Genomic DNA, 26687 nt, shown 5'->3' with positions numbered 1-26687 from the left:
AAAACTGGGAAGGATAACATATTGCAAGATAAATAATCTAGATAAGCTAGAATTGGGCCAAATGAAATACCATGAAAAAAGGAACTTGCATAAAACAAACAAACAAACAAACAAACAAAAAACCAGTTTCACAAGTTCAAAATGGGAGAGGCGTGACTGGACAGTAATTTATCTGAAAAGGGTCTGGAACTAAAATGTGCTACAAGCTCTATTCAACTCCTGTCAACAATGTGATGCAGCATCCAAAAATAAAACCATATGTTGTTTTATGGGGAACTGGGGAGATAATGTCCAAGCTTAGGCATCAGTCCACATCTGGAGTATTATGTTACGTTCAGGGCATCTCATTTTAGGAAGGACATTGATAAGTGGGAAAGCATCTAGAGAAAGGTGACTAGGATGAAGTATTTTGAGATTATGCTGGATTAGTTAAAAGAATTTGGGATGTTCAGCCTAAAATAAAAGATGGATCAGTTTAGAACACACAGGAGAAACATAATCCTTTGCTTCGAGTATTTGAAGGACTATTACTTGAAAGAGGGGTCAAACCTGTTCTGTTTAGTTCAACAGATATCTATTAATAGATAGAATTTGAAAATTGAAGTTTATTAGAGGATAGGGAAATGTTTCTAATAGAGGTATTCAAAAGTAGTAGCTAGCTGGTGCAATGGTTATAGTGTTGGGCCTGGAGTCAGGAAAACTCATTTTCCTGAGTTCAAATCTAGCCTCAGATCCTGCTTACCTCAGTTCATCATTTATAAAATAAGCTGGAGAAGGAAATGGCAACCCATTCAGTATCTCTACCAAGAAATTTCCAAATTGAATCACATAGAGTCAGAGATGAGTGAAAAAATGACCCAGTAACAATAAAGAAAAGTATAATGGGCAATAATAGGAAATGACAGCTTCCTTTTTGTTATCAGTCTTTAAAGGTAGAATGCAGAGGACATTCTTGTTCAATAATCAATAAAACATCTATTAAGTGCTTATTATGTGTCAGGCACTATGCAAAAATTGTTCAGAAGCAAAGTGAAAGTTGGACAAGTGAGCCTCTGAGGTCCTTATTTATTGTGAGTTTCTATGGAAATTTAGTATATGTGTGCAGAGAGGATAGACTGTGTTTGGTTACAAACAATATTTGTGTAGATTTCTTGATAAGGAGTGGCCTGTTGACAATTAAGATTTAAACTAGATATCAATAATGAAAAATATATGGTTTTTTTCCACAATAGATTAATGAAGACTTTATACAAATACACATATGGGATCAACATTAGAAAAACAAGAACAAAATTAAGCATATTTTGTTCATTCAAATGGGACATTTCCAAGTGGTCAATCTTACTCGGGAAAAATAAGTGACCAGAGGTGATGGGGTAGTTGGGTGTCCCATATTAAGCCGAGAGCTTGTCATATGAATGTGAATATGTTGGTAATTAGCACATAATGCTGCTTAAAGATCTGTCTCCAATCTGGCTTGGGGTAAGTCATCAAGAAAAAGCAGAGATTGAAAACAAGCAGGATTTCTCCAACAATTTTTATTTTAACCAAGTGAGTTGAGAGTAAATACAGATAAGTGGGAAAAAGTCTGGAAAGGAGGGATGGAGGAAAGGAGAGTAAGAGCAAAAAGAGGGAAAGGGAAAGTGAGAAAGGAGAAGGAGAGAGAGAGAGAGAGAGAGAGAGAGAGAGAGAGAGAGAGAGAGAGAGAGAGAGAGAGAGAGAGAGAGAGAGAGAGAGGGAAGAATAGGTAGGAAAAGATAGACAAGCAGACATTACAGGATAGATGCAAAGCTGAGTAAAGGGTAAAAAACTAGATAAAAGTCAGATTGTATCAAACTAAGTCAAGAGAGGTCATGTGCTACAGGGAGACAAACACAGGAAACTTGGGCTTTATGGCTTTTCTCATGAGCAAGTCAGCTGTGTCATGCCTTGATGTTAAGCCTTTAATGGGGTCATTTGAATTATTTGAGCCTTAGTTTTTTTTCTTTCTATGATATGGAGGAGTTGGCTTAGATGAGTTCTAAGCTATCTCCTCCTATAGAAATTCTATGACTTTATAATTCTGATTTTATAATCTTTATTAATACACTGTAGAAGAGCAGATATTTTTTTCATGACCTGATTACTAGTTTAAATCTTGGCTGTTAACAAATCATTCTTTATCAAGAAATCTTTTGTGAGCTCAACATATACATAGAGTGTGCTTTATTGCAAGAATGAGGAGAGCCTATATGGCTTTTTAAGGGGTTTCCAGAGGCATAAGAGCACAGGAAATTTTTTTTCTTGTATATCTCAAAATAGCAATAGGAAATGAGGACTGGTCATTCATCCTGATGCTATAAGACTATAAATTTTCCAAAAAGGGAGCAAAAATTTTCATAGGATCATAGAAGAGAGCAAGATATAATCTCAGGGGTCTTCTGATACAAACCCCTTATTTTATAGTTGAAGAAATTGAAATGAAGATAATTGTCCAATGGACTTGTCTAAGTAATAAGTAACAGAGGTCAAGTTTAAAATCAAATTCTCTGACTTTAAATCCTTTCCTCTTTACTGTATCATACCAGTAATTAACTCAGTCTAGCCAAGTGGCATACTCTGGCACTGTCTAGGGCTCTAAAAGTCATTAATAGGCCCAGCTAAAGCCCGTGTGGTCATTGCTTAAGTTCTGATGTCTTAGAATTAAAGTAAATGGGATTTTTTTTTTTTGTTCTGCCCAGAAAGTTTGAGGCAGATTGATATCTTTGTGATGATAAATTGGACCATTTTTACTTTCAACTCTTACCTAGTCTTTACTCATTGAAGAGGTATGGCCTCAGACAAACCTGGGAAAGATCTTAATTTAGAAAGGCCCAGGTCATTCATTTCGTCTTGGGTCATTGCCCTTGTCTCGTCTTTGGACTCTTGATAATTATGGAGGAGAGAGTAAGGCTTGATGATTTTACACAGCTTTACCTCACTCAAATTCAATTCGCTAGCAAATCATGATATCATTGGTCCTTTCTGAGATTGAAGAACCAAGAAAATTCCATACCCCTTGACCCAATCCCCAATTACTCTGATACTACTCAAACTGCCTTCATGTTAGAGTCAGCCTTAGACACAGTATAATTTTAGAAGTGAAGGGAAGTCCTACACTGTTTCAACCTTTTTGTGCTGGGGACAGTGCAGAACCAGAACTCAGCTCTTGCAAAAACAACAAAATGATATTGATTGACCTGTCATGCCCATCCTCCATATTCAATCATCGTCTTCTTGATTTGCATCCTCCCACTCCATTCCCATTGCCACTGAAACTACTGCAATAGCTTTTCTTATGTACTATATGTCTACTTATTTGTGCTTCTGTCATATTCCCCAGTAGAATGTAAACTACTTGAGGACAGAATGTGTAGTTTTTGACAGTTATTTCCAGCCAAGCACAATTTTTGTGATAATCACCTTTTAACTAGCAACTCTATACTTTGTATTTTTATAATTTATCATTTCTTAACCAAAATGATAGTGTAGCTTCCTTTTAATAATAGAAACTTACATTTCTATGGCTATCCCCCCAGAATACTTTCTCTTTAAAAAATTGTGAGATGGGCAATAATAACATTTTTTTATTATTTTCCAAATGAGGAAGATGAGATTTATAGAACTTATTGTTAATCTATTTGTAGAACTTAGCACAGTTGGAATTTGAATCCAAAACTGTTGGGTTCAAGTTTGATTTTTTTCCTACTACATCAAGCAAAAAGCATCTATTAATCACCCACTCTATGTTAGTTATTGTCCAAAGTGCTGGAGGCAATAGGAAAACAATTACAGAATTTCTCCCTTCAGAAAAATTTAGATATGTCTTTCTTTACTATAGTGATTTGGGTCATAGTTCTTTATCATATTCTTAGCATCATGATGACAGAAGTTGTATCCTGTGTAATTTTATTAAAACTTTGAGTGGCTATCACATGCTCTGAAGGCATTTTTTTTAAATTGATGAAATTGTTAAATTGTCCAAAAAAGACCTGATAATCTAGGCCTTGAGAATTATGTGCTTTACTATATAACTAACTCTTTTCCCTCTGAACTCATCTTTATCTTCTTGGTACAATACTATGAATGTCTATCTTGATGAGGAGGTAAATGAAAAAGTTGGAACTGCAATGATCAGAAATTCAAATATTAAGATGATCATTTGGAAATAGAAAACACAAATAATTAATAACTTATTTTCCTAAGCTTTCCTTTTATTTAACTACTAATTCAAGATTTCTTCTTGTCTTCAACTTGTCTGCTTCCAGAATAATAACAATTATCAAGAAATAAAGAAAAAATCTGAATTATTAATTAAAAGTTGTAACTGATAATTGGATTAATGCATTCACTGCACACTGGGCACACCATGTGTGTTTACATATTGGTGATCCTCACAGCTTGGTAGAATAAGATTTAGTCTCTCTTCTAAATTCTAGGTCTGATCCTATTGTGGAAAAGCTTCATTTTCTTGTCTTTTTTGACATGAGCTATGTATTTCAGGGGTGGCTAGAATTTTACTTATGCTTGGAAAATGAGGAATTCTGATAAGGATCTCTGTATTATTCAAGGTCATCCCTGGTCTTGCCAAAAATGACATAAATGAAGGAGTGCAAAATAGATCTTCAGGAACAGGCAAATATGTCTTAAAATGATTTGGAATCTCCTAAATATTCTACTTGTCACTCCATTTGTTTCTCTTAATTAGGTTATGGGAAGATAAACTACCTCTTTTTCATCTTCCCTAATGATTCTCCTTTTCTTCTATATATAATGCAAAAATATAACTAAGATGGAGAATCTAATATGGAAAGATATCTGTTCCTTTGTGGAATAATTACTTCCCCTATTAAACACAGCTGGGAACAGAATCTCTGAGCCTTCTTAGCAAAAGACTATACTTATTTTTTTTCTCCATGATTCTGATATTTATAATAGGTACTTTTTCCAGTGCCTTTTTTTTCTTTTGAAAAGTTTCAAGCAACCTGATCCACTAGTTTACCTCCTTCAAATGGAATGTACCTAAAGAAAAGGAAAGAATTTGGAGGAGGAGAAATCTCTTGCTACACAAAGATGCAGGTCTAGTTTAACTCATAGTACACTGAGAAATAAGATTTGGGAAACAAGATGCCCAAAGAATGCAATTTTTCTCTAAATTAGTGAAGTCATTGTCCAGAATTGTAGTTTGAATTGTAGTCCACAATGGAAATAATGCTTAAATGCCCTACCCATAGAGCACTTTGGGCCAGATTCCAGCTCATAAATTAAGCAAGATCAGCATGCATCAGCTCACCAGAAGTGGGGGCCCACAAAACTTCTGCAAGGCAGATGGAAAGTGGGGGTCATATATACATTAAGTATGTTGAAGGGTTCTCCATAGGTAAATCTGTTAACTTCTATATTATATAAAAAAGGAAGAAGGGACTTTCCAGGAGCCAGACTTTAAATGGGCCATTGTTTGGATGAAATAGCATTCATGTTCAGTGAAGGCATAATTTACTTTTCAATGTCAGTATTAAATCATGCTTCTAAGGAAGCACCATCTTGTTAGGTGCCATCTTTATGACTGGGCAGGAATTACTTTCCATATATATCAATGTAATGTCATGAAAAGAGCAACTTATTGAGATCTAAAGCACACAAATAGACACAATTGCTTTAATATTCTCTTGGTAACATCTAGTACATATTAGAGAATTGCTGCTCAGGATTGAGAAGTCACAGTCCCTTGCAGAGGGACTTAACAAATATTTGTGGAGTACCTACTATGTGCCAGATACTGTTTTAGGTTCTGGGTATAGAAAAAACAAAATTGAAGCCTTGTCTTTCGACGGGTTTACAGTCTAGTGAGGGAAAACAAGATGTACACAAAAGCATATACAAAATATAAGAGGGATACAGGGTCTGGACCTAATTTCATTGGTATAGAAACTTCCTGAATGAGGATATTCCTTTCTCAATGGAAATAAGAAACTTCTCTGAAAATTAAACTCACTAATGATTGATTGCCTGGAAGCACTGAGAAGTTAAATAAGTGACTTGTCCAGGATCACGGAGTCAATATGGATCAGGGATGAAAATAAAGATGAGTTTTCTTGATTCCAAGGGCTACTATATATTTACTTCCCCGTAGTTACTTAGAATCAATAGAAGTAAAGTTCATATTGTAGAAATATATAAATTACACACACACGTATGTTTGTATATATGTGTATAAAATCTGAATTTTAGAATAGGAAAAGACGAACAACTGCAAAGGTTATAGTTATCCTTCCCATCTGAACTTTCCCCATCATGGTGTAGATATGTTATAGGTTGGCATAAGAAATAAAATGGAATATTTTTGAGAATTTTGTGCAAGTGGAAGACAACATTCAAATGCCAGAAGATGATACAGGAAAAATTTAGAAATTCAGAAATGCATAAATATATGTATAGTATTATGTAATATTAACATCTTTTACCTTGTAATAACATAATAATTCAGACTTCTCTAATATGGAGAACTAAAAAAATTTAGGTGGATTTTCCAAGTTGCTGGGGGCATTGCACCTCTAATAGGGAAAGTGGAAGAGATAAGTGTAGTTGAGTTAAACCTTGGAAGAAGTTAGGGGTACCAAGAGGTAGAAGTGAGAAGAAAGAACATTTCAAATATGGGAAATAGCCTGTTAGAAGTAATGGTGACAAGAGATGTTAGACTATATACAGATAAAAGTCTGTTTGTTTAGAATATTGAGTGAATGAGGTAGAGTGATGAAAAATTAATTTGGAAAGAGGTTAGAGTCAGATTGTAAAAAGCTTTAAATAGAGTTTTTTGGTTGTATTTTAGAGGCAACAAGGGACTACTGAAATTTGTCAAGCAGAAGTATAATATGTTCACACTTGTATTTTAGGAAAAACCATCTGACAATTTGGAGGAGAGATTAGAGAGAGGAGGAGGGGATCTGGAGGCAAGCTGATAGCTTAGGAGGCTATTTTAATACTACAGGTGAGAGGTGATAGGCTGAATTAGAGTGGTGATTCAGTAGAGAAAGGAGATGAATGCAAGAGATATTATGACAACTTATTGTAAAAGGGAGAGGGTAAGAGGGGAGAGTCAAAAAAACTCCAAAGTAAAAAATTCCATGAGTGGCTGTGTGGAAGATGATCACTGTGAAAGAAAGAAAAGTTAGGAGACAGGAGAGATTTTAGGGAGAAAATGAGTTGTTTTGGACATGTGTAATTGGAAAAACCAATGGTATAGCAAGTGTTATTGGAGATATCAAGCAAAGAATTGTAGTTCACAGAGAAGTGTGTATTGAGGAAAACATGGAGAAAATAGTTTCAGTTGAGTGATAGGCTCAGAAGCCAGACTTCAAGGTTAAGAATATGGAGGTGAAGAAAAGTTGTAGACATGTTTTTCCTAGGATTTTAATAGTGAAAGATTATATGGCAATGAGAAGGATCACAGCTTCCTCTGGAATTGATACAAATGAAAGGAACTGAGACATGAGGAAGTTCCTGAATGATAGCCTCAAATTTTCCTTCTAAAGAATGAGATAAAAGACTCACAGAAGCAGACAGTCACAGAATGTGAGTTTGAATGGTCCATTAAGAACAGCTTGTCCAAACTCGGACCTAATTCAGGAATCCCTTCTACAACACCCCTAAACAGATGGCCATTTACCTTCCATGGGAATACTTCCAGTGACAGAGGGCTGACTCACGGGGAAGCACATTTTATTTGGAAGAGCTCTGATTGCTTGTAAATACTTTGTTTTCTGTTGAACTGAAGTTTATCTCTGTAATTTTTGCCCACTGCTTTCTGCTCTAGACCCTCTTTTGGAATACAAGTCTAATTTCTGGACCATTTAAAGCATTTTCAATATCTGATGGCAGCTGCCAGATCTACCCCAAATTTTCTCTTTTCTAAGCTAATGGTGCCAATATCACGTTGTCATGATGACCAGATGAATTGTCTGCCCTTATTTCCTTCTTTCTTGATGTGACTATCAAAAATGGGTATTTGTGAGTCATTAAAGTTCCAAGGGAACAGACTATAAGGACTAGGAATGAGAAAAATATTTTTGAACGATTAAGCAAGTAGAGCAAATTTAAGAACAATTCAAAGAATATAGACAGCTATTGAATGAAGAACAGGAAATGCACAACAAGTAATGAAGATAATGAAGGAAAAAAACAAATAAAAATTCCAACTGCTATTCCAACATTACCTAAAAATTGGGGGATCTCAGTGTATCTCAAGAAAAACTTGAAAAACTGAAAGCTGAAAAGCGGGGATCTGCTCCATAAAGGGAGATCATTTTTGTTTCACAGGAGGGCACACTTACACATTTCTTCCTTTTTGCTGTCCTTATCATGTGGTCCTCCAGAAGTATACTGCATAGCTAGGTGAGTTTATAGTTTTCTCCTTCCCTCTGCAACTCCACATCCTACTAGACTGTCCTCGTGGATGAGCACCTTTTATCCATGGGGACTTCACTAAGTGAATTTGCTTCCAAGTGAATTTTCAGGAATTTAAAGATTTTAATTACAGACTTTACAAGGAAAATCTAAATCTATAACTTGGTTGGATTCTTGCTATTAGTTCCACTCTCTCCTTTTGGGTCAATTTTAATATGAAGCTCTTGACTTAGTACTTGAAACCAATTGGTATTTCAGTTCCCTGAAGATTTTTTATTTTATTCTTCATGCCTAGGGTCCTCCTTGGCACTTCTGTTCCTTTGGGATTGATGTCCTGCCCTTGGCTCCTTGGCTCCACTTCCATCCTTTCAAGGATTCAAAGCCCAGGACCAATGGCTGGGTCCCTAACACCAGTATTGTCAGATCTCCTTATTGATAACCTTTTTAAATTAGCATAGGCTTTTTTTCCTTCTGTTTGAGTTTTGGTGGAACTCTTTTCCTGCTTGACTACCTAAAATTAGTGACGCTGTCTACTGAAGCTTTATAAGCTGCATTAAAGATTGAGGAAGACTTTTGTTTAGCAAAGGAGAATAAGATTGTTTTCAAGCATACAATAATAGAGAAAGGAATTCCAGTTCAGGGGGAGGAAGGAGGGGCAGGCAAAGGAGGAAAATAATTGTTCTTATAGAAAGAGGAAGTCTGTAATACTCTAGTAGCAATTGATCAGTTTACATTATAGACACATTAAAGACTGTCAGGTTGGAACAAAACAAGATGGGGATGAAACTATTCTGGAGAGAAAAGGAATATTGTAAAACTCATTTGTAGATGGAGAAGCTCTTAAAAAAAGAGAAGGGAATAAAGCAATAAGTATGAAATAGGAAGTATAAGTCATTATTATTAGATATAAGACCTAGAAAGTCAAAAGGAAATACATTTTTAAGGTGGAGGATCATGAGCTGAGAATTAAAAAAAAACCATCAAAAAAGAATGAAGTTAAATGTTCATGGGAAGGATGGGTTTGAGGAGGGAATGGAAGACTCATTCATGAAGAAGAACAGCTGCTTGGGCAGAAATAGACACTACTTGCTTATTATAGACATGAAGCTCTTTATATTAAAGAAGCTCTAATGCATTTGGAAGAGTACTAATGTTTTTTATTTCTTTTTTGGAGGCAATTAGGGTTAAGTAACTTGCTCAGGATCACATAATTAGTACATGCTTGATGCAGGATTTAAACTTTTGACTCTTGGACCAGTGCTCTATTCATACTGCACCACTCAGATGTCTCAGGATTAGTGTTTTTCTAAGATGCTGACCCAGGATGGGAAATGTTATCTATTTTTTAAAGTAAAAACAAACAAACAAAAACCACAACAAAAATGTTGCTTTGGATTCTGCAGAATTATTGTGGAATGATGCAAAAATTCGTATGCAAGTTCTCTGGGAGGACAAGAAGATAAGCACAGTCAGGATAAGGAATAGGCAACACATGGACTTGCTCACAGCAAAAAAAAAAAAAAAAATGGTGAGGGTGGTTTGTGCCTATTTGCCATGTGTGGCAAGTGACAAATGATTAATATCAGATCCTAGACAGATCCTAGAACACTTAGCATTTTAACCTGTAAATGTTGAAATAAGCAATTGTACAACTCCAAGACCAAGGAAGCTAAAAGGGAAGACAACAGAGGTAGCTAATGATAAATTATGATATCTGACAGAGATTTTCAAAGAGCTTTATTCATACAATTTCATTTGATTCACAAAACATCCCTTTGAAGTAGCTTCCATGTTGCTACAGTTGTTGCTGCCATTCAGTTGTGACACCGTTTGGTGTATCCTTGGTAAAGATACTGAAGTGGTATGGCGTTTCCTTCTCCAACTAATTTTGCAGATTAGGAAACTAAGGCAGAGTTCATGAATTACCCAGGGTCACATAGCTAGCAAGTGTCTGAAGCTGGATGTGAACTCAGGAAGAGGCGTTTTCCTGATTCCAAGCCTGGAACTATGGCATCACCTATGACAGATGAGTATTTAGACAAAAAGACATCAAAACATTTAGGTAGCCAATACCAAGGAAATGTACAAATATCTGGCCAGTTTTTAAGTTTTGTGTGTGTGTGTGTTTTTAAATTTACTATATTATGTTTGCTATAAAGGGCTGCAGCAGATTTTTTAAAAATTAGCTGTACAGAGGAGTGAGATGCCTTGAAAAGACGTATGCACTTAAAGTTGCAACCTCACCTACTCTAAGGATGCCAATCCACATGCCAACTGTTTTCAATTGAATTAGTTTTCAGCCCTCCAAATCTCCGCTGGCATCCCATCCATATTTGCAGCTATCATACGATAGCTCCCTATTTATAGCTTTCAAATGGCAAGACGCACGGAGGTCTGGGGCACTGGCCTATAGAGATGTAAAGACACCTGATGTGTGATGAAGCCGTTCTGTCTTAAATTACAGCAGCTGGGCGCCTGAAGGTCATGACCTTGAAGGCTTTTGGGTAATCTGGCTCAGGACTGACTAAGAAACGGATTCTATTTCTCCTTATCAACCAACAAACAGCAACAACAAAGTAGTAGACTTTCTTGGTATCACGGGCTAATAATAGACAAGAATGTCAGAGCTGTAAAGGACCACAGAGATCATCTCATTCAAACCCTTTGCTTTACAGATGAGGAAACCATGACCCAAAGAAATAAAGTGACTTTTCCAATGTCGTATTTTCCTTTGAGAAATCATCCTTGGAAATTATAAAATTTCATATTTGGAATTTTATAGGATGTATAACTATTCCAATTATGAGAAAAATTGAGCTCATAAGATATATTAGAAATGCAAACTATAGCAAACAGATGAACATGAAATTAAAGGCATAAACATTTGCAAAGGGGAAGATTATCCTTGTTAGTAAACAATATGAGAAAACTCCATATAATGACAGATGGAACTGAGTTGATTAATAACTTTAGTAAAGTTACAAGAAACAAAATTAATACACAAATACTTTTTAAAATTGCTAACAAAACCCAGGAAGAAATGATAAAAAAATTAATTGAATTCCATTCAAAAGAACCACAAAATACAGATTATATATAGGAATTGGCCTACCAAGAAACAGGTAAGATTTATAGTAATATATTACCAAACATTTTTTTGCAGAAATAAGAGGAGACTTGAATAATTGGAGAGAGGCCTACTGTTCATGATTGGGTCATACCAATATAATAAAAATGGTATTGCTACCTAAATTGTTTTATAGATTCTGTGCTATATTAATTAAGTTATCAAGGGGAAACTTTATAAAACTAGACAAAGTAATAATAAATTTCATTTAAAAGAACACAGGTCTAGAATCTCAAGGGAAGTAAAGAAGGAAAAAAAAAAAAACATGAGTAAAAGGTAGTTAGCATTTGGACTATCCATTTAGTGTGTGATAACATGGATTACTGGGGGGGGGGGGAGGTTTCCTTATCTGATAAAAAAAAACTGGTGGTAGAACTGGAAAGGTATCTTTCATACTTTTGGTTGGGGCTAGAATTATTAAACAAATAAAGTATAGGTGGAATCATAAGATAGAAAACAGAAAATTATGATGGCATAAAGTTAGAAAATGCTTACAGAGAAAGACTTAAAAGAGAAACAAAAAAGTAGGAGAAATATTTGTACCAAATAACACTGATAAATGGGGAATTGAAACAAATATACAGAACCAAGAGATATTCCCCAATAGATAAGTCGTCAAAAGGAACAGTTTTCAAAAGCAGGATTCCAAACCCATAAACAATCATTTGAAAACACATTGCCAGTCACTAATAAGTGAAGAACAGATGTTAAAACAAAATTTCACCACATTCCATACATTTATTTTCACCATCTGGCCCCAATCTGTCTTTCTGGTCTCAATGGACATTACTCTGCAATCCAGCCAAACTGCCCTCCTCTGTTCATCATATTTTTTCACTTCTCACTTGCCATCCACCATGCCTGGAAAGCACTCCCTCCTGACCTCGATTTCATCAAGTTTATCTTCTTCAAGATGCAGCTCAGGTACCACACTTCACCCTACCCAAGAAGGTCACTGCTAGTACTTTATTTCATTCTTTGTATTAGAATCCCCAATACCCTGTATAATGCCTGTCACAAAAGAAGGCCTGTCAACTGAGTCACTGATTGATAATCCTTCCTACCAACGCCAGCTATCAGGGGAGGCAAACCATAACAGCTAAAGCAGTCAGACATACACCATTAGGAGTGACAGCACATCTCAAAACTACAGTCTAGGACCATGAACCTAAGAGTCTTGGGAATAGGAGTGTTTACAGAAGAGTGTCCCTTCTTCCAGCCTAACTCCTTCGGCCCTTATTTTGGAAAGCAACCTCCTGGAGAGCCATCAACCAACTGCCACATGCAAGGACCTGTTCTGACATTAGCCCTGCTTACAACCTGGTCCCTGAAGCCAGGGAAGCAACAATACTTATAGAGCAATTTCCTCTGGAGGTGTTGGAACCTCTACTTTCTCAGTAACCAAAGCCACTGAAGACCCAGAAAACAAAGTCCTTGGTAGTGTGGAATTATCCAGCCCCAGAAAAAGACACAATGATATTAGTGGAAATAACATTAAACTTGATGTTACCTGCTTTGCTATTATACTCTAAGGCCATGTGACTTCCATATGACTTGCAGCTAAAACCTTAAAAGGTATTAGAATATAAGTCTCTTGAAAGCAGAGACTATTTGCTTTTCTATTTGAATCCCTGATATTCAGTAGATAATAAAATCTTGCTAAACCATTTTTCATTCACTTATTCCTTCATCCTTTCACTCATACATTTATCCATTCATCCATTCATTCTCTGAAGAACTGCTTCTCCCCCAATACCAACCCTTCCCTTTGTTCTAGTTTATTCCTGTCACTGCTTAGGCAGAGGGAGAATTGTCTAAGTGTGTGTGAATTTCTCTGACTTTGGGTACTACCATTCCAAAGAATGTCCCTCCCTTTGCCTGGATGATGGCTGCTGCCGACACCACAGGCCTCCAGGACTTTTGACTACTCTCAAGATCCTGAACCATGCAGAATAGGGATGTAGCCTCATGTCAGTCATAGGAACTATATTTTAATAGCTTGGGTGGACAGAGGTGTTGATAGAGCATTGCCTTTCTCATTTAGCAACTATTACTAAGTACTTACTATGTGCCAGGTATAGAGCTAAGCTCTATGAATAAAACTATAAATACAAAGAAAGCCAATCCTTGCCCAGAAGGAGCTTATATTTAACTGGGGAAGATGACACATGAGAGGAGAAGACTCTTGCAGAGAGCATGGTGGAGAAAATTCAGTCAGGAACATTGACCCAAGAGGGATGAGACATAGTTGACCTGGACGCCTTTTGAGAGGTCAGTAAAAAAAAAAAGCAAATAGGAGATACATTTCCAGCAAGAAGACCAGTCTAGTTGGACTAATGAGTAGGGGAAGAAGAATAATACATAAGAAGAGAAGGTTCAGTGAATATTAAATTTCATTAGGGCAATACAATTTCATGCACTAACATTAAAAGGTGAATATTAGCACAAGATAAAAGGATAGGAGAGAATTAAAACAGTTGAAATTTTGGTTAAGACTAGAAAGGTTGATTTAGTTATTTTCTTTCATGCTTGAAGAGGACCAAAATGACATCACTTTGTGGGGGTACAGCGTCTGATTATGGCTGATTAGACCAATAAGAGCTCAGAAGGCTCTGCCACAGGTAAGGCATAAGCAGTCCATATGAACATTTGCAGTGGAGACGTCTCTAAATGTGAATTTCACATTTCTTTTGAACTACTGCAGGGAAAGATAAAGACTTATTTCCTGGACAAAAGCCAGATTTCAGTAAGCATTAATATTTAAGGTAGGAGCAGGGGTAAGAGGTTTAAGCATCATTCCCTTGTCACAGCTCAATAAATTAACACAATATGGTTATAAGAAGAGGGTAAAGCTAGAAATAAATGTTTCCCTGATTAAGTTCATTCTTCTAGCTCTAGGATTACTTTGTCAATATCTAGTCTAAATGGAGAAAAAAGGCAATGTGGGGTGCTTTACAGGTCAGTAATGTTCTTAAAGAAGAACTATCAATTGTTTCCAGGTCCTGTAAGGTTAAAGTAAATGAGGAAATGATCAACCATGACTTTAAAATATGCTTGAGCAAAGATGCTTATAATCTATTAATAATCTGGTATAGCAATAGTATTTTTTAAATGTATTTTCCTCATTCTTTAATTTATAGTGCAATCTTCCCCCAGATAATTTACTCATTGATACGCTCAGCTTGTTTTTATTATTCTTTGCTCAAAAATTTGATGGAAAAAGTCGGGCATTCTGAGCAGCCAGCTTAACTCTTTTTTTCTGTCAGAAACTTTTTAATCATCTTTAGGTTGTTTCTCAGTCTGGTACAAATCATCTTTTATCTTGTTGGTTTTCTTCTGCAGAATAAAGATAGATGCATTTGCTTTAGTCTTTCACTAATCATTGTTCTGTTCACAGAATAATTGAAAGCTCCTATGATAAGGGATTTTCATGTTTTCTTTCATATATACACAGATCAGAGGAGGAAGATGTTTCTATTCCACAAACCCACATCAACTTTCTCTTTGGTCATTTTATTTGTAATCTTCCATCCAGGTGCATTATGAATTTATGCATGAGAGAAAGCTCTCTGCCACCATCCCTCACTCTTTTTGGTATTCCCATTATAGGATCCTAAAGCAATAAAGTACTTTAGGATATATGCTACAGAAATGTGGTGAGTTTAATTAACTTGATTGATCAATTGACCCATTCACACACATATTGATAGAATGAACTCTATTTTCATATTATAATATTGATAGTATGATTTTTTCATCTATTTTTCCCCAAAATAGTTAGATCTCTTTTACATGACTGGATTGCATGAGAGTCTGTAGCGCTTGACTCAATAGAATAATGTCATCTGCAAATAGGAGCACTTGAAAATTATTAGAATAGATGCAAAATTCTATTTGGCATCTGCAGAATATCATTCATGATAGTGGTGAATACCTGAGGGAAACATGCTTCTCTATTTTATATTTTGTTTGAACTTAAAATTCACTAAAATTTTATGTTAATGGTCACTTAGAAATAGAAATCTGTGTGTTAAAAACACACAGGAGTGCCTCTAAAGTTATAAGCTTTTTTTTTTTTTTTTTTTTTTGCTCGGAGTGAAATGTTTTTTTGAAATCAACCCATACACATATTGGGATCTTATATTCTCTAGAGTTCTCAGTTGATTAGGTGACTTTGTAGGTATGATTTGCTGTAGGAAACAATTTTTGAAAGAGGGCTTGTGGCTTTTTTGTGTTTTCATCAAGGATGACCATCATAAAATGTTTTGGAGAGAAAAGAAAGCAGGCATATAAACAGGAAATGGCAAATGATTTTCCATTCCTACTCCACATCTCCTCCCATGTTTTTTTATTTTTTTTTAAATTTTTGGTAAAATCATCATCTGTGATTATTTGCATTCTTTCAGAATTTTCTTGACTGAGGGATCATCACATTACAGTCTTCCCGAAGATGCCTTCACAATTGTCTGCCTGTAGCATAGATTTCTTCTGTACATATTTTGTTAGATCTGACTATTCTGATTTCAGGTGCCATTGATGTTTCCTCATATACTACATTGGGTGATACAGATGATAAGCCCAAATGTGATAAGTTCACTATTACTAGTAATAAGAGTTGATAAGAAATTCAGATCTGTTCCATTTTGTACTTAGTAGCCTTCTTCCAGGTTTATTTAGAGATCTACTAAGGATGATCTAATTTATTTTGATATTATACCAAGACTTTTGAAATAATGTTTTTTACTCCCCTCAACTTTTCCCCCTTTTGTGAAGTGATACTGCCCTTTATCTTCTGATCCTCCTCATTCAGAAAGTCTTGAACATATGATTGTCATCTGTAGGTTTCTCCTTTTGACATTTATGTCTACTTGATGAGAAGATCAAATATTTGTCAGAAGAAATGGTTTTTTGAGCTTTTCTATTTTCTACATTGTGTTGAATGTTTTATTTGGTTAGACTTCTCTAAGTAAAGGTTAGAGAATGCATGCAATTTTCTTTGCTCATTGTCCATGGTTTGTTGTTATTTTCAATTAACAGCTAGTATAATGAATTATAATGAACTTTGCAATCAAATTTTATGCCTTCTCATCTTTATCTTTTTTTTTTCTAATTTAGTATTGATTTTTACTTTTGGTCAAATCAGTAAATGATCTGGCTTCACATTACAGAGTCTTAAACAGCTTCTATATCAGTAATCCATCTTTTCCATCACTGCCATTGATTGTCTCAATGTTGATTGGCTCTGATCAACCAGTACTTCCTCTGTCCTATAACTAGTATGTTATACAGGCCAGAAGAGATACCATGCCCTGGAGAACTTAACCCTAATGCATGCAAGTTCCTATTCTCCTGAGTGGTAGTTGCTTCGGTCACTTGCTATTCTAAGGACTTGCTTTAGCCATGCTTCACTTCACTTTACAGACATCTCCCTAGTCACTAGGATGCTGTATGTCTTTTTCAGTTCTGCAAAGATAATCAAATCAAGTCATTGCTCCTTAAAAAAGTGTCAATTTGCTTCCTTGAGTCTCCACATCTCTTTCCAAAACAAAATAACTTTCCAAACCAAAATATCATTTTAAAGTCATCATTCCTCTATTTCTTTCTATTAGAATGAAAGTTCCTTTAGGGCAGGGACTACCTTCATTTTGTATCTCCAGCAATTAGCATAATGCTTATTAAATGTTAAATTTAATTTAAACAAAATGTAATAAATATGTAATAAATACAGCAAATGCTTAATAAATGTTCTTTTACTGATTCCATCATTCATGTTTCCTTAGTCTTTGTAATTCAGAGTACTCAACAAGGGAAAAAATCCCTTACCTCTGTTACATCTTCCTACACATACTCATTTCTACCTTTCTCTAGTCTTTATTCTCATCTGTTGTCATTGCCTCACACCCACTAGAACCTTCAACTTTATAGTTAGATTCACCATTATCGTTTTTATACATTCTCTAATCTTTTCTTCAGAGAAACCAGATTTCTCCAGAATGTGCCTCAACTCTTGTCACTAGCTATTTTTTCATGACTAAAACATGATATGCTGAGACCTGAAGAAGAAAATAAGAATACTCATTTTCTTTATCAACACTTATCCCTGCTTTTATCATTCAGCATCTTCTTTGAGGTTTAGTCTAACCATTTATATTACCCATTTCATATCCTTGTTTTGATCTTCTATCAGCCTTTAAATAATTCTTTCTCTTTTCTCCAATAATTCACTACCTGGCTTACCTCACTTTTTTTTCTATCCTATCCCTACTCATTTTTAATAACTTCAGTGTATACCGAGATATCCCATTGACAGCCCAGCTTCCCAGCTTATCAACCTCCTCAACTCCTGTGGCCTCCCTCTCCAACCTACTTTATTTATGTAAAACCCTCACTATCACCCAAAATTATTCTATCCCTTCATCTTGAATCTAATATTTCCATTGATCACAATTTCCTATCCTTCCATCTTTTCTCTGCTTTACTGCTATAAAATCTGCTATTCGATCTCTTCTTTATACTCTGACTTCCCCTATTAGCTCTTCCCAGAAAATCACATTCCATCTCATATCTTCCCGCCTTTGCCCATGCAGTCCTTTGGCCCTGGAAGACACTTTATTTTTGCCTCTTAGAAGGTTTCCCTTAAAGGTTCAGTTCAGATGCTATAAGTTATGCAAGAGATTTTCTGATCTCCTAAGTTTTCCATGCTCTCTCTACAAATTATATTATATGTATTTATCTGTGCACTTGTCAGTCCCTCTTCTCTCTTCCCTGCTTTATAGCAAGGAATGCTTTGTTTCTGGGTTTATGATGCCAGCACTTATACTTAGTAGATGTTTATTTGTGGAAATGAATTTCTAGTAGTTGTATCTCCCTCATTTTTCCCACCATTCATCCCACCATTCTAACTTAACTTTTATTGCTTTCTAGTCTTAACTCAGTAGTTATTCAGTTCAACCAGACATTATTTTCCATAGGTGAATCCCTTGCTTGTCTTGTTCTTTTTTTTTCTTTTATGCCCTCTCAGTCCTCAACCTTAGACCACAATCACCCCATTTGTATTCTCCACAATGACTATTAATCACCTGAAAGCAGTTGCTGGAAGCTGTGAAACGATGATGTCTGGATCTGATAGGGCACCAAAATGTCATTCAGACTGTGCTTAAATACTTTTAGTGATGAGGAACTTGGCAGTTCATCACATTGTTATATAGCCTGGATTGTTTGGTGGGTTGTAATGGAAAGAACATTGGATTTGGAACCAGGCCAGAACTGATGAATCTTGCCTCTAATACTTACTTGATATGTAACTGAAAGTAAGGCATTTTATATGAACCTAAGCAACTCCATGTATAATGTGAAGATTATACTTGCAAACCTTTATCACATAGTTGCTGTGAAAATTCAATGATGTCAGGTAAGTTATGACTCCACAAACTTTAAAGTACTATATAACTGTCAGTTTTCAATATTATATTTAATTAAAAAAACATCCCTCTATAATTTCTGCCTAATAGTCTCTAGCTCATCCTTTTAGAGAAAACAACTTTTATTAGATATACTCCAAACAGGATAAATCCTACATATTTTCATTTCAACATTGTCTTACTGAAAAGTAAGGCAGTACTTATTGACCCTACTAAGTGCTCAGGTTTATGCTAAGGAAGGAGAAGAAGGAGTCAAGAATAATAGCTACACATTTGTATAATGTCTTAAAATTTACAAGGAAATTATAGAAAAATGAAAATTTTTATAGAAAAATGAAAAATGAAAATTCTAATTCATATACAAAAAAGGGCATTTCCATTTAACTTTTCTGACTTTAGTTTCTATATCTGTAAAATGAGAGGTAGGACTAGATGATCTTTCAGGTATTTGCCAGTTCTAATTCTATCATCTTAATCATAAGATAATACTTACATATATTAAATAATCAGAAAATAATAGAAGATGCTGAATAATGAAGGTCTGATTCATAAAGAATCTTCACCAATCACGTTTTCTTGGTTTAGATCGCCTGTAGCTGGTTTGGGGAACATCTGTTTATCTAATCTATATGTCAAGAGCAATGGATAAAGATGCCTATCCTACTAAACTTTTCATTGGCTAATTCTTACTTTAGTCTTATTGTAAAAATTTTCCTAGCCTTTCTTCACCAATTCTTACCTACACCCCTCCTCTCCTCCTTCCTCACTTTACTTGTAATAAAAGATCAAATAGTTCATGACTTTGTAAAGTAATGCACATGAATAAAGGAGACATGCACTGTTTTAGAAGAAAAATGGTCATCTCTCTAATTTGTTCCTTATTGAAAAGCTTTTCCTCAAATGCAAAATCATCAAGTTTTCTACACAGGGAAAAATATTTTGAGAATCACTCTGGTAGTCCTTGATTCCATCACCTATAAACTAAAGATCACAATACGTGTATTTCCTAAACAGTGTTTTACTGTTAAATGAAATAATGAATGTAAAGTACTTTATAATCATAAAGTATTATATAAGCATAAGCATCATTATGATTAAATATATACTTGAATAGTAAAATTATATACCTACAACTAGAAAGAAACTTAGAAATTGAATTCATCTCTCTTATTTCATAGATAAGGAAATTAATGTGAACTTATCTAAATACATGGCCACATGCTCACCAAATATTTGAATGAGAATAAGAGTGTAGTTTATGTTTTAAGATTTATATTTTAAAAGATTAGCAGTTAGAAATTGGAAATTTGGAATATTACCAATGAGTGAATGGCATTTTCAATATTCCAAAGGTTTTCAAAAAAGCACTTTCCCCATAGAAACTAACCTATATTAGTTGACTTCTACTATGTGCTATATTTAAAAAAAAAATACTTTAAATGAGACTGGATCCATCTAGCAAATCAAATTAAGTATAATTATAAACTGATCCATGGCATCACTATCGAAAATTACTGTAATGGGCCAGAACTCTATATTTGAAATGAGGATTCTTATAAGATGTTAACTCAGTGGTATTGATAAGCCAATGGTTCCCTAGTTTAGCATGGTGACTAATAGTTCTCTAGTTCAGTACATGTACTTAGTACTTAGTATAGTTCTACAAGATTGACACCTGTTTTACAAGATTCACACCTATGATGATATAATTATGACAGTATATAAGAGCCAACAAAGACTGGAAACAGATATTCACTCCATCTCCCAACACTGAGGGGGCTGGCCTGTCCTCCTGCTTTCTCCACTGAGACCAAGGCCAGTCTGAAGAGCCTCCAGAAAGCTAGCCTGGGCCCCAGGTAAGGAGACAGACTGTAAAGGAGACAATAAAGAATTTGGTTGGACTTTATCTCTGGCTATTCTCATGGTGATTACTCAGGTAAATGGAAGGCTGGTCCAAAGACCTCCAGAAAGCTAAACCAGAACATTACAAATTACTTTTTTAAGTATTCAAACGTCACTCTCTCCTTCCCAATGAATGAGCATACATTTACTCTTCAATAAGACTTTTATTTTAATTCTCAAGGTCATATTCAACTCATCCAAAGATTCCAAATGGGAGGAACACTGGTAGATTGCTAGTTCTTGGTAACTCAGGGACTATTTATACTACTTATGGATGATGTAAGACTCCCTTTTCTTCTTCTAGCCATCCTATGCTTGTCCTTTGTCCATTTCACCAGAATGCTGTCAGGGTAAGGGAGTGAAGCAGGAATTGAAATTTTGTAAACAGCTGATAAAAATGGGGAAAAGAGTTTGATGGAAAAGGTTAAAATTATTAGCCATAGGGAAATTCCTTTTTTTCATAATTCTTTTCTCCAACCCCAGAGTAACAGAAAATTAATTCTTTGGCTTGCTGGTAATAAAAATTACCCTACATACCTTTATCTTAATTAATTTTAAAAATCCTCAATATGAAAATTATTTAGTATGTGGAATAATTTCAAAGTAAAGATTCAAGACTATTGAATTGGGGCTCGGAAAATTGTGGCTCTTTTATTTATTACCTATTTGACTTTGGCCAATTCATAGATTTCTGGGCCTTAGTTTTCTCAGCTTAAATGAAAGCATCAATCCAGATAGTCTTATAAGGTCCAGTTCAATCCTAAATAGCAGGAATGCCCATGAATGAAGGATTTAATTTTCTTTAGAGCTACCACAAAATTTTTCACCTTTGTATCTGCAACATCAGCCCAATGTCTTACAATAAGGAGGTACCTAATGCATATTTTTCATTGGATTTTAAAAGTATTTTATTCAAACCATTGTTGGTCACAACTCTGACCATTCCCACGTAGATTTCCCAGATATTGTTCTCTGTTTTGCATTAAGATTATACACCACTCTTCGCCAGGCTAAGGTCTTGCATCATAAAGTGCCCATTTTGATCCTACATGTTCCCAGACATCTCAAACTCAGCATATTCAAAACAGAATTCACTGTTTCCCATAAATCCACCTCTTTTCTAAACGTCTTTGTTACTGCAAAGAGCACCACCATCCTCTCAGTCACCCAAGTTCTGAACTTCAGTATCATTGTCAACGCTCTCACTTACCCCAGTATAACTCAATCAGTGGCCACATTTTATTGCTTTCCTTTCCATAGCATCTCTTGTATCCTTCCTCTTCTCATTTATACAATCATCACCCTATTTATAACCCATTTTTATCTCTTATAAGTACAAATAATTTATTTGGTCTCACTGCCTTAGATTTCTTCTTACTCTAATCCATTCTCAGCAAATCTATTAAAGCATATGACTAATCATGTCATTCTTATTTTTGATTAACTGGCGGCTTTCTATTACCTCTGAGATTATATAAGTTCCTCTGATTGGCATTTAAGGATATTCATATCCTTAATGTGCGCCCCTTTCTACCTTTCCAGTTTACTTACCCTTTATTTTTCTAAATATACTCTGTGATCCTGCTACACTGGCCACCTTGCAAATTTTAGAATGTAGCACTCAATTTCTCATCTCCAAGACTTTGCAATCACTGTTCCTGATGTCTAGAATATACTCCTTGACTCATGATGAAAAATGCTATCTACCTCCAAAGAAAGAACTGGCAGAGTCTGAATGCTGATTGTAGCATACTTTTTTAAACTTTATTTTTCTTGTGTGTGGGGAGTTGGTATCTGTTTTCATTTACAACATGACTGATATACAAATATGTTTTGCAAAACTACACATAAAACCTATATCACATTGCTTGCCTTCTAATGGGGGAAAGGAGAAGGGAGAACATTTGGAAATCAAAATTTTAAAAAAGAATGTTAATATTGTTTTTAAATGTAAATGGAAAAAATAAAATACATATACTTTAATATGAATATACTCCTTCATCTCTGTTTCTTAGTATCCCTGGTTTCCTTAAGACTTTACTAAAAATCACCTTCTGAAAGAGATCTTTTCAGGTCCTTCAAGTATTAAGGTTATCTATTTTGTAAGTATCTTACATACACTTATAGACACATGTATTGTCTCCCACATTAGAATGTAAACTTACTGGAGATTGGAGACTAATTTTTTTTCTCTGTATTTTTAATATTTATAATAGTATCTGACACATTTTGTTGTTGTTCAGTCATCTGAGTTGGCCGTGACCTCATGTGGGGTTTTCTTGGTAAAGACACTGCAGTGATTTGCCATTTTCTTCTCCAGCTCATTTTACATATGAAGAAACTGAGGCAAACGGGGTTAATGACTTGAGCAGGCTCACACAACTAGAAAGTGTCTGAGGTCACATTTTAATTCGTGTCTTCCCAACCTTGGGCCCAGCATTCTGTCTCACTGAATTAGTATGGTATTTAATGCTTTATAAATTCTTGTTGACTGAATTCTCAAACTATAATTTTCTCCAACCATAAAATCATGGAATCATAGCGTGAGAGCAATTACCAAGCAGTCCAACCCTCTCAGCTCTTGTGACAACACCCAGTTCCAATTCCACATTTTTCCCCAAAGTTTGTCTAGGAGAGGCACTCAACTGGGAACTCTGCCACTAACTTTTGGCCATATGCCATCAGGCCATCCTTTTACATCTCTCAATCTTAGTTTCTGCATTTGCAACGTGAGGTAAAGATCATATCTAAATGCCATTCAAGTTCCAATGACTGCTTATTTTATTGCTGAATTTCTTTTATGAATTAGGCCATAACTTTGGATCTAGCTTCAAAATTGTAAGAAATAGACAACTTCTTACACATGCCAGTTTCTCCTTAATGTTGGGATTCTTGATCAATCAGTCTAAATTTCTTTTTAAAATTCTTCAAAAACTGTGTGGAAAATGTTATAATATCTATTGGCTTTAAGGAAAAGGTTTGCAAGAATTTTTTTTTTTCTGGAATATCATAAGTTACTACTCAAGGTACTGCTGCTATTAGCAATCTATTAGAAAAATAAACAAATATCCTACAAACCAAATCAAATTATATCTTTCATTAGAAAAATACATTATTAAACAATGAGAGAGTGATAACTCATAGGACTCATGAAAAAAAATTTCTATTTTTAATTGGAAAGAAAAATGATGGAATTGGGAGGGGTATGTTTTCAGAGGCAAAATGTCCTACTTTTCTACAGAAAGGAAGCAGGGGTGCTGAGACTGAAAAGGTAAACTTGGGCTTTCCTTATGATTAGTCCAAATATCCTAGGAGGAGTGAATAGATGGCCTGTGGTTAAAAGGGAGAGTAGCTGCCCTCTGAAAGACAAGCGGGCAAGGGCACTTTGATGAATAAGTCCAAAGGCTGGGGAAAAACCACTGGGAAGCACATTTGACTCCAGGCCAGGATTCGGGGCAAGAAGATAAAAAAAAAGTTAAAAGATAGGATCCTCGTGATATCAGATTACAAAGGCATATATTTCTTTAAAAATATTGTCTTGTAGGCAGGTTTCAAAGCTCTGGGGTCAGTCAGATCCAGGCGCCTCAGGAAATTAAAAAAAAAAAAAAAAAAGTTTCAGAAATTGCATGGCTATGCCAGGAAGACCAAGTTTATTTTCAGAAAACTTCCACTCTAGGTGCAAGGCACTTCAATATAACTTTACTCAGGTGTGCCACGGCAGGTCATCTCCCTATGCAAAGTTATGTTTATAGGAGGGACAGCTTAGATTTTTGATCTTTCCAAACTTTTATTACATCATTCTAGCTTTAGTTCTATGCAATTATAAACTCTCAGACCTGGAAAAACCCTCAGAGGTCAAATGATCACTTTCTAGGAATTGGTCCTAGAAAAGGAAGAATGGGAAGACTTTAGCTTGCAAGCAAGAAGTACTCATTCAGTCAATAAATTCAAGTACCTGCTATGTGCTAGGAATTATGCCAAGGGCTTGGGATATTATATATATACATATGTATATGTACATATATACATATGTATATGTACATATATACATACACACACATATATATATATATACATATGTATATGTACATATATACACACATATATACACATATATATATATACACATATATATATATATATATATATATATATATATATATATATATATATATACATGTGTTTATATATATATATATATTTAGATGTCTCAATGTCCGCTCTAAAATGTAGCCCTCAGACTTGGCACAATGTTCCAGATGTAATAGCAATAGTTTGTGTTTTGGCCAGAAACCCTGAGGGTCTTCCCCTCTCAGGTTGGATTTTTTTAAACTAGGTAAAAGAGACTATTCTTTGTAGCAATTCTTACCCAGCCTTAATAATCACTGAATGAGCACTACTTCAGTCAAACTGAGACTTGTTAAAGACTTTAGCTTAAAAAAGGTCAAGGTGTCCCACTGCATCCAGGGCCATCTCCAGTTGTCCTGATGTATATCTGGCCACTGGACCCAGCTGGCTCTGGAGGGGAAAGTGAGGCTGGTGACCTTGCATAGCTTCCCTCAGGTAAATCCAATTCACTTGCATGCCTTTGATTCACCTCCCTGATGTCAGAACTAAGAATCAATAGAGACCATTTGGTTCAATACTCAAATACAGGAAAATAAGGCCTACAGAAGTTAAATAAAACTCATCTGTTGATCCTGCATTCAACTAATTTTAAAAGTACTTAACTGTACTATCTAGTCTACACTTGTACAATCCATTTTTCACAAGAATGCTATCTCAAGATATCAAATATGCTTGTTGAAATACATACTCAATGACCCAGTCTAAAAAAATTAATTTAGGCTGGCACGGAATGGCCACCTCTTTTCTTTCCTTTCTTTTAATGATCTAATCTGGACTATTTGTCTTATCAAAGGAGTTTCCTCGACCCAGCCAGAAGGCTGCAGTTATCATAAGAAGCTCTCTGTTCCATATTTGGATGTTATTATGCAAATTCTTACAAGAAGATAGTTTGACAGGTATGACTTGGATTTTGAGGTTCCTTTCAAGTCTGAGATTTCGTGATTCTAAGGATTTTACTGGGAATTAAAAGTCAGACTCACTGATGTATATTTGGAAAAATATTTCCTTCCATTTCTATATCTCTTCCATCTCCTTCCCATTTTTGAAATGTGGACATTTATCTGGATCTAGTCCTGAGACATTTCACCAGAAAGATCTCTACTAGTAGTTATCCAATCATGTTGACAAGTTCTTTAGGTATCTTAAAAAAAACACCTCTAAAATAAGCAAGTTCTTTTTAGTCAAATTCATTCTCAGAAACTTACTAGTTGTGTGACCCTGTTCAAGTCACTTAATCCTGTTTACCTTAATTTCCTCATCTGTAAAATGGGTTAGAGAAGAAAATGTCAGTTTGCCAAAAAAAATCCAAAAAGGGATCACAAAGAGTTTATGTAAAATAAAAAGACTAAGCAATTATAACATTAAGAAATGAATAGGAATAAGTCACAGTCTGATAAGGAAAGGATTGAAAATTGTATTATCCCCATTGTGCAGAGGAGGAGAAGGAAACAAGGATTTATTAAACATTTAACTACATACCAGGCACAGTACAAAGCACGTTACAATATTATCTCATTTGATCCTCACAGAAAACCTTGGAAGGTAGGTGATATTATTATCCTCATTCTACATTTGAGGAAAATGAAGTAAACAAAAATTAAATGACTTTCCCAGGGTCACACAGTTCACAGGGATCAGAGCTGGTCCTGGGATACCAGCTTTCTAACTCTAAGATGATGATTCTTTTC

The 26687-nt window shown here is 35.2% G+C and overlaps 1 protein-coding gene across 4 annotated transcripts in view; it reads right to left on the bottom strand.

Moving 5' to 3' along the window:
* The window catches only part of NECTIN3 (nectin cell adhesion molecule 3), a 182990-nt gene that overhangs the window by 16056 nt on the left and 140247 nt on the right, over positions 1-26687 (bottom strand). The window contains exon 8 of one of the 4 annotated variants that reach the window (XM_074301143.1): positions 10412-10438. The exons of 2 other annotated variants lie outside the window; for them this stretch is intronic. In XM_074301143.1, coding sequence (XP_074157244.1) covers positions 10427-10438 — 12 coding nt within the window. In that variant the 3' untranslated portion in view covers positions 10412-10426. Of the gene's footprint in view, positions 1-10411; positions 10439-26687 lie in introns of those variants that run through there. One more of the 4 variants, XM_074301147.1, reaches the window with a different exon arrangement.

Source organism: Sminthopsis crassicaudata, chromosome 3 (genome assembly GCF_048593235.1).
Source record: "Sminthopsis crassicaudata isolate SCR6 chromosome 3, ASM4859323v1, whole genome shotgun sequence".
NCBI lineage: Eukaryota > Metazoa > Chordata > Mammalia > Dasyuromorphia > Dasyuridae > Sminthopsis > Sminthopsis crassicaudata.
This window is presented reverse-complemented; position numbering and strand designations above follow the sequence as displayed.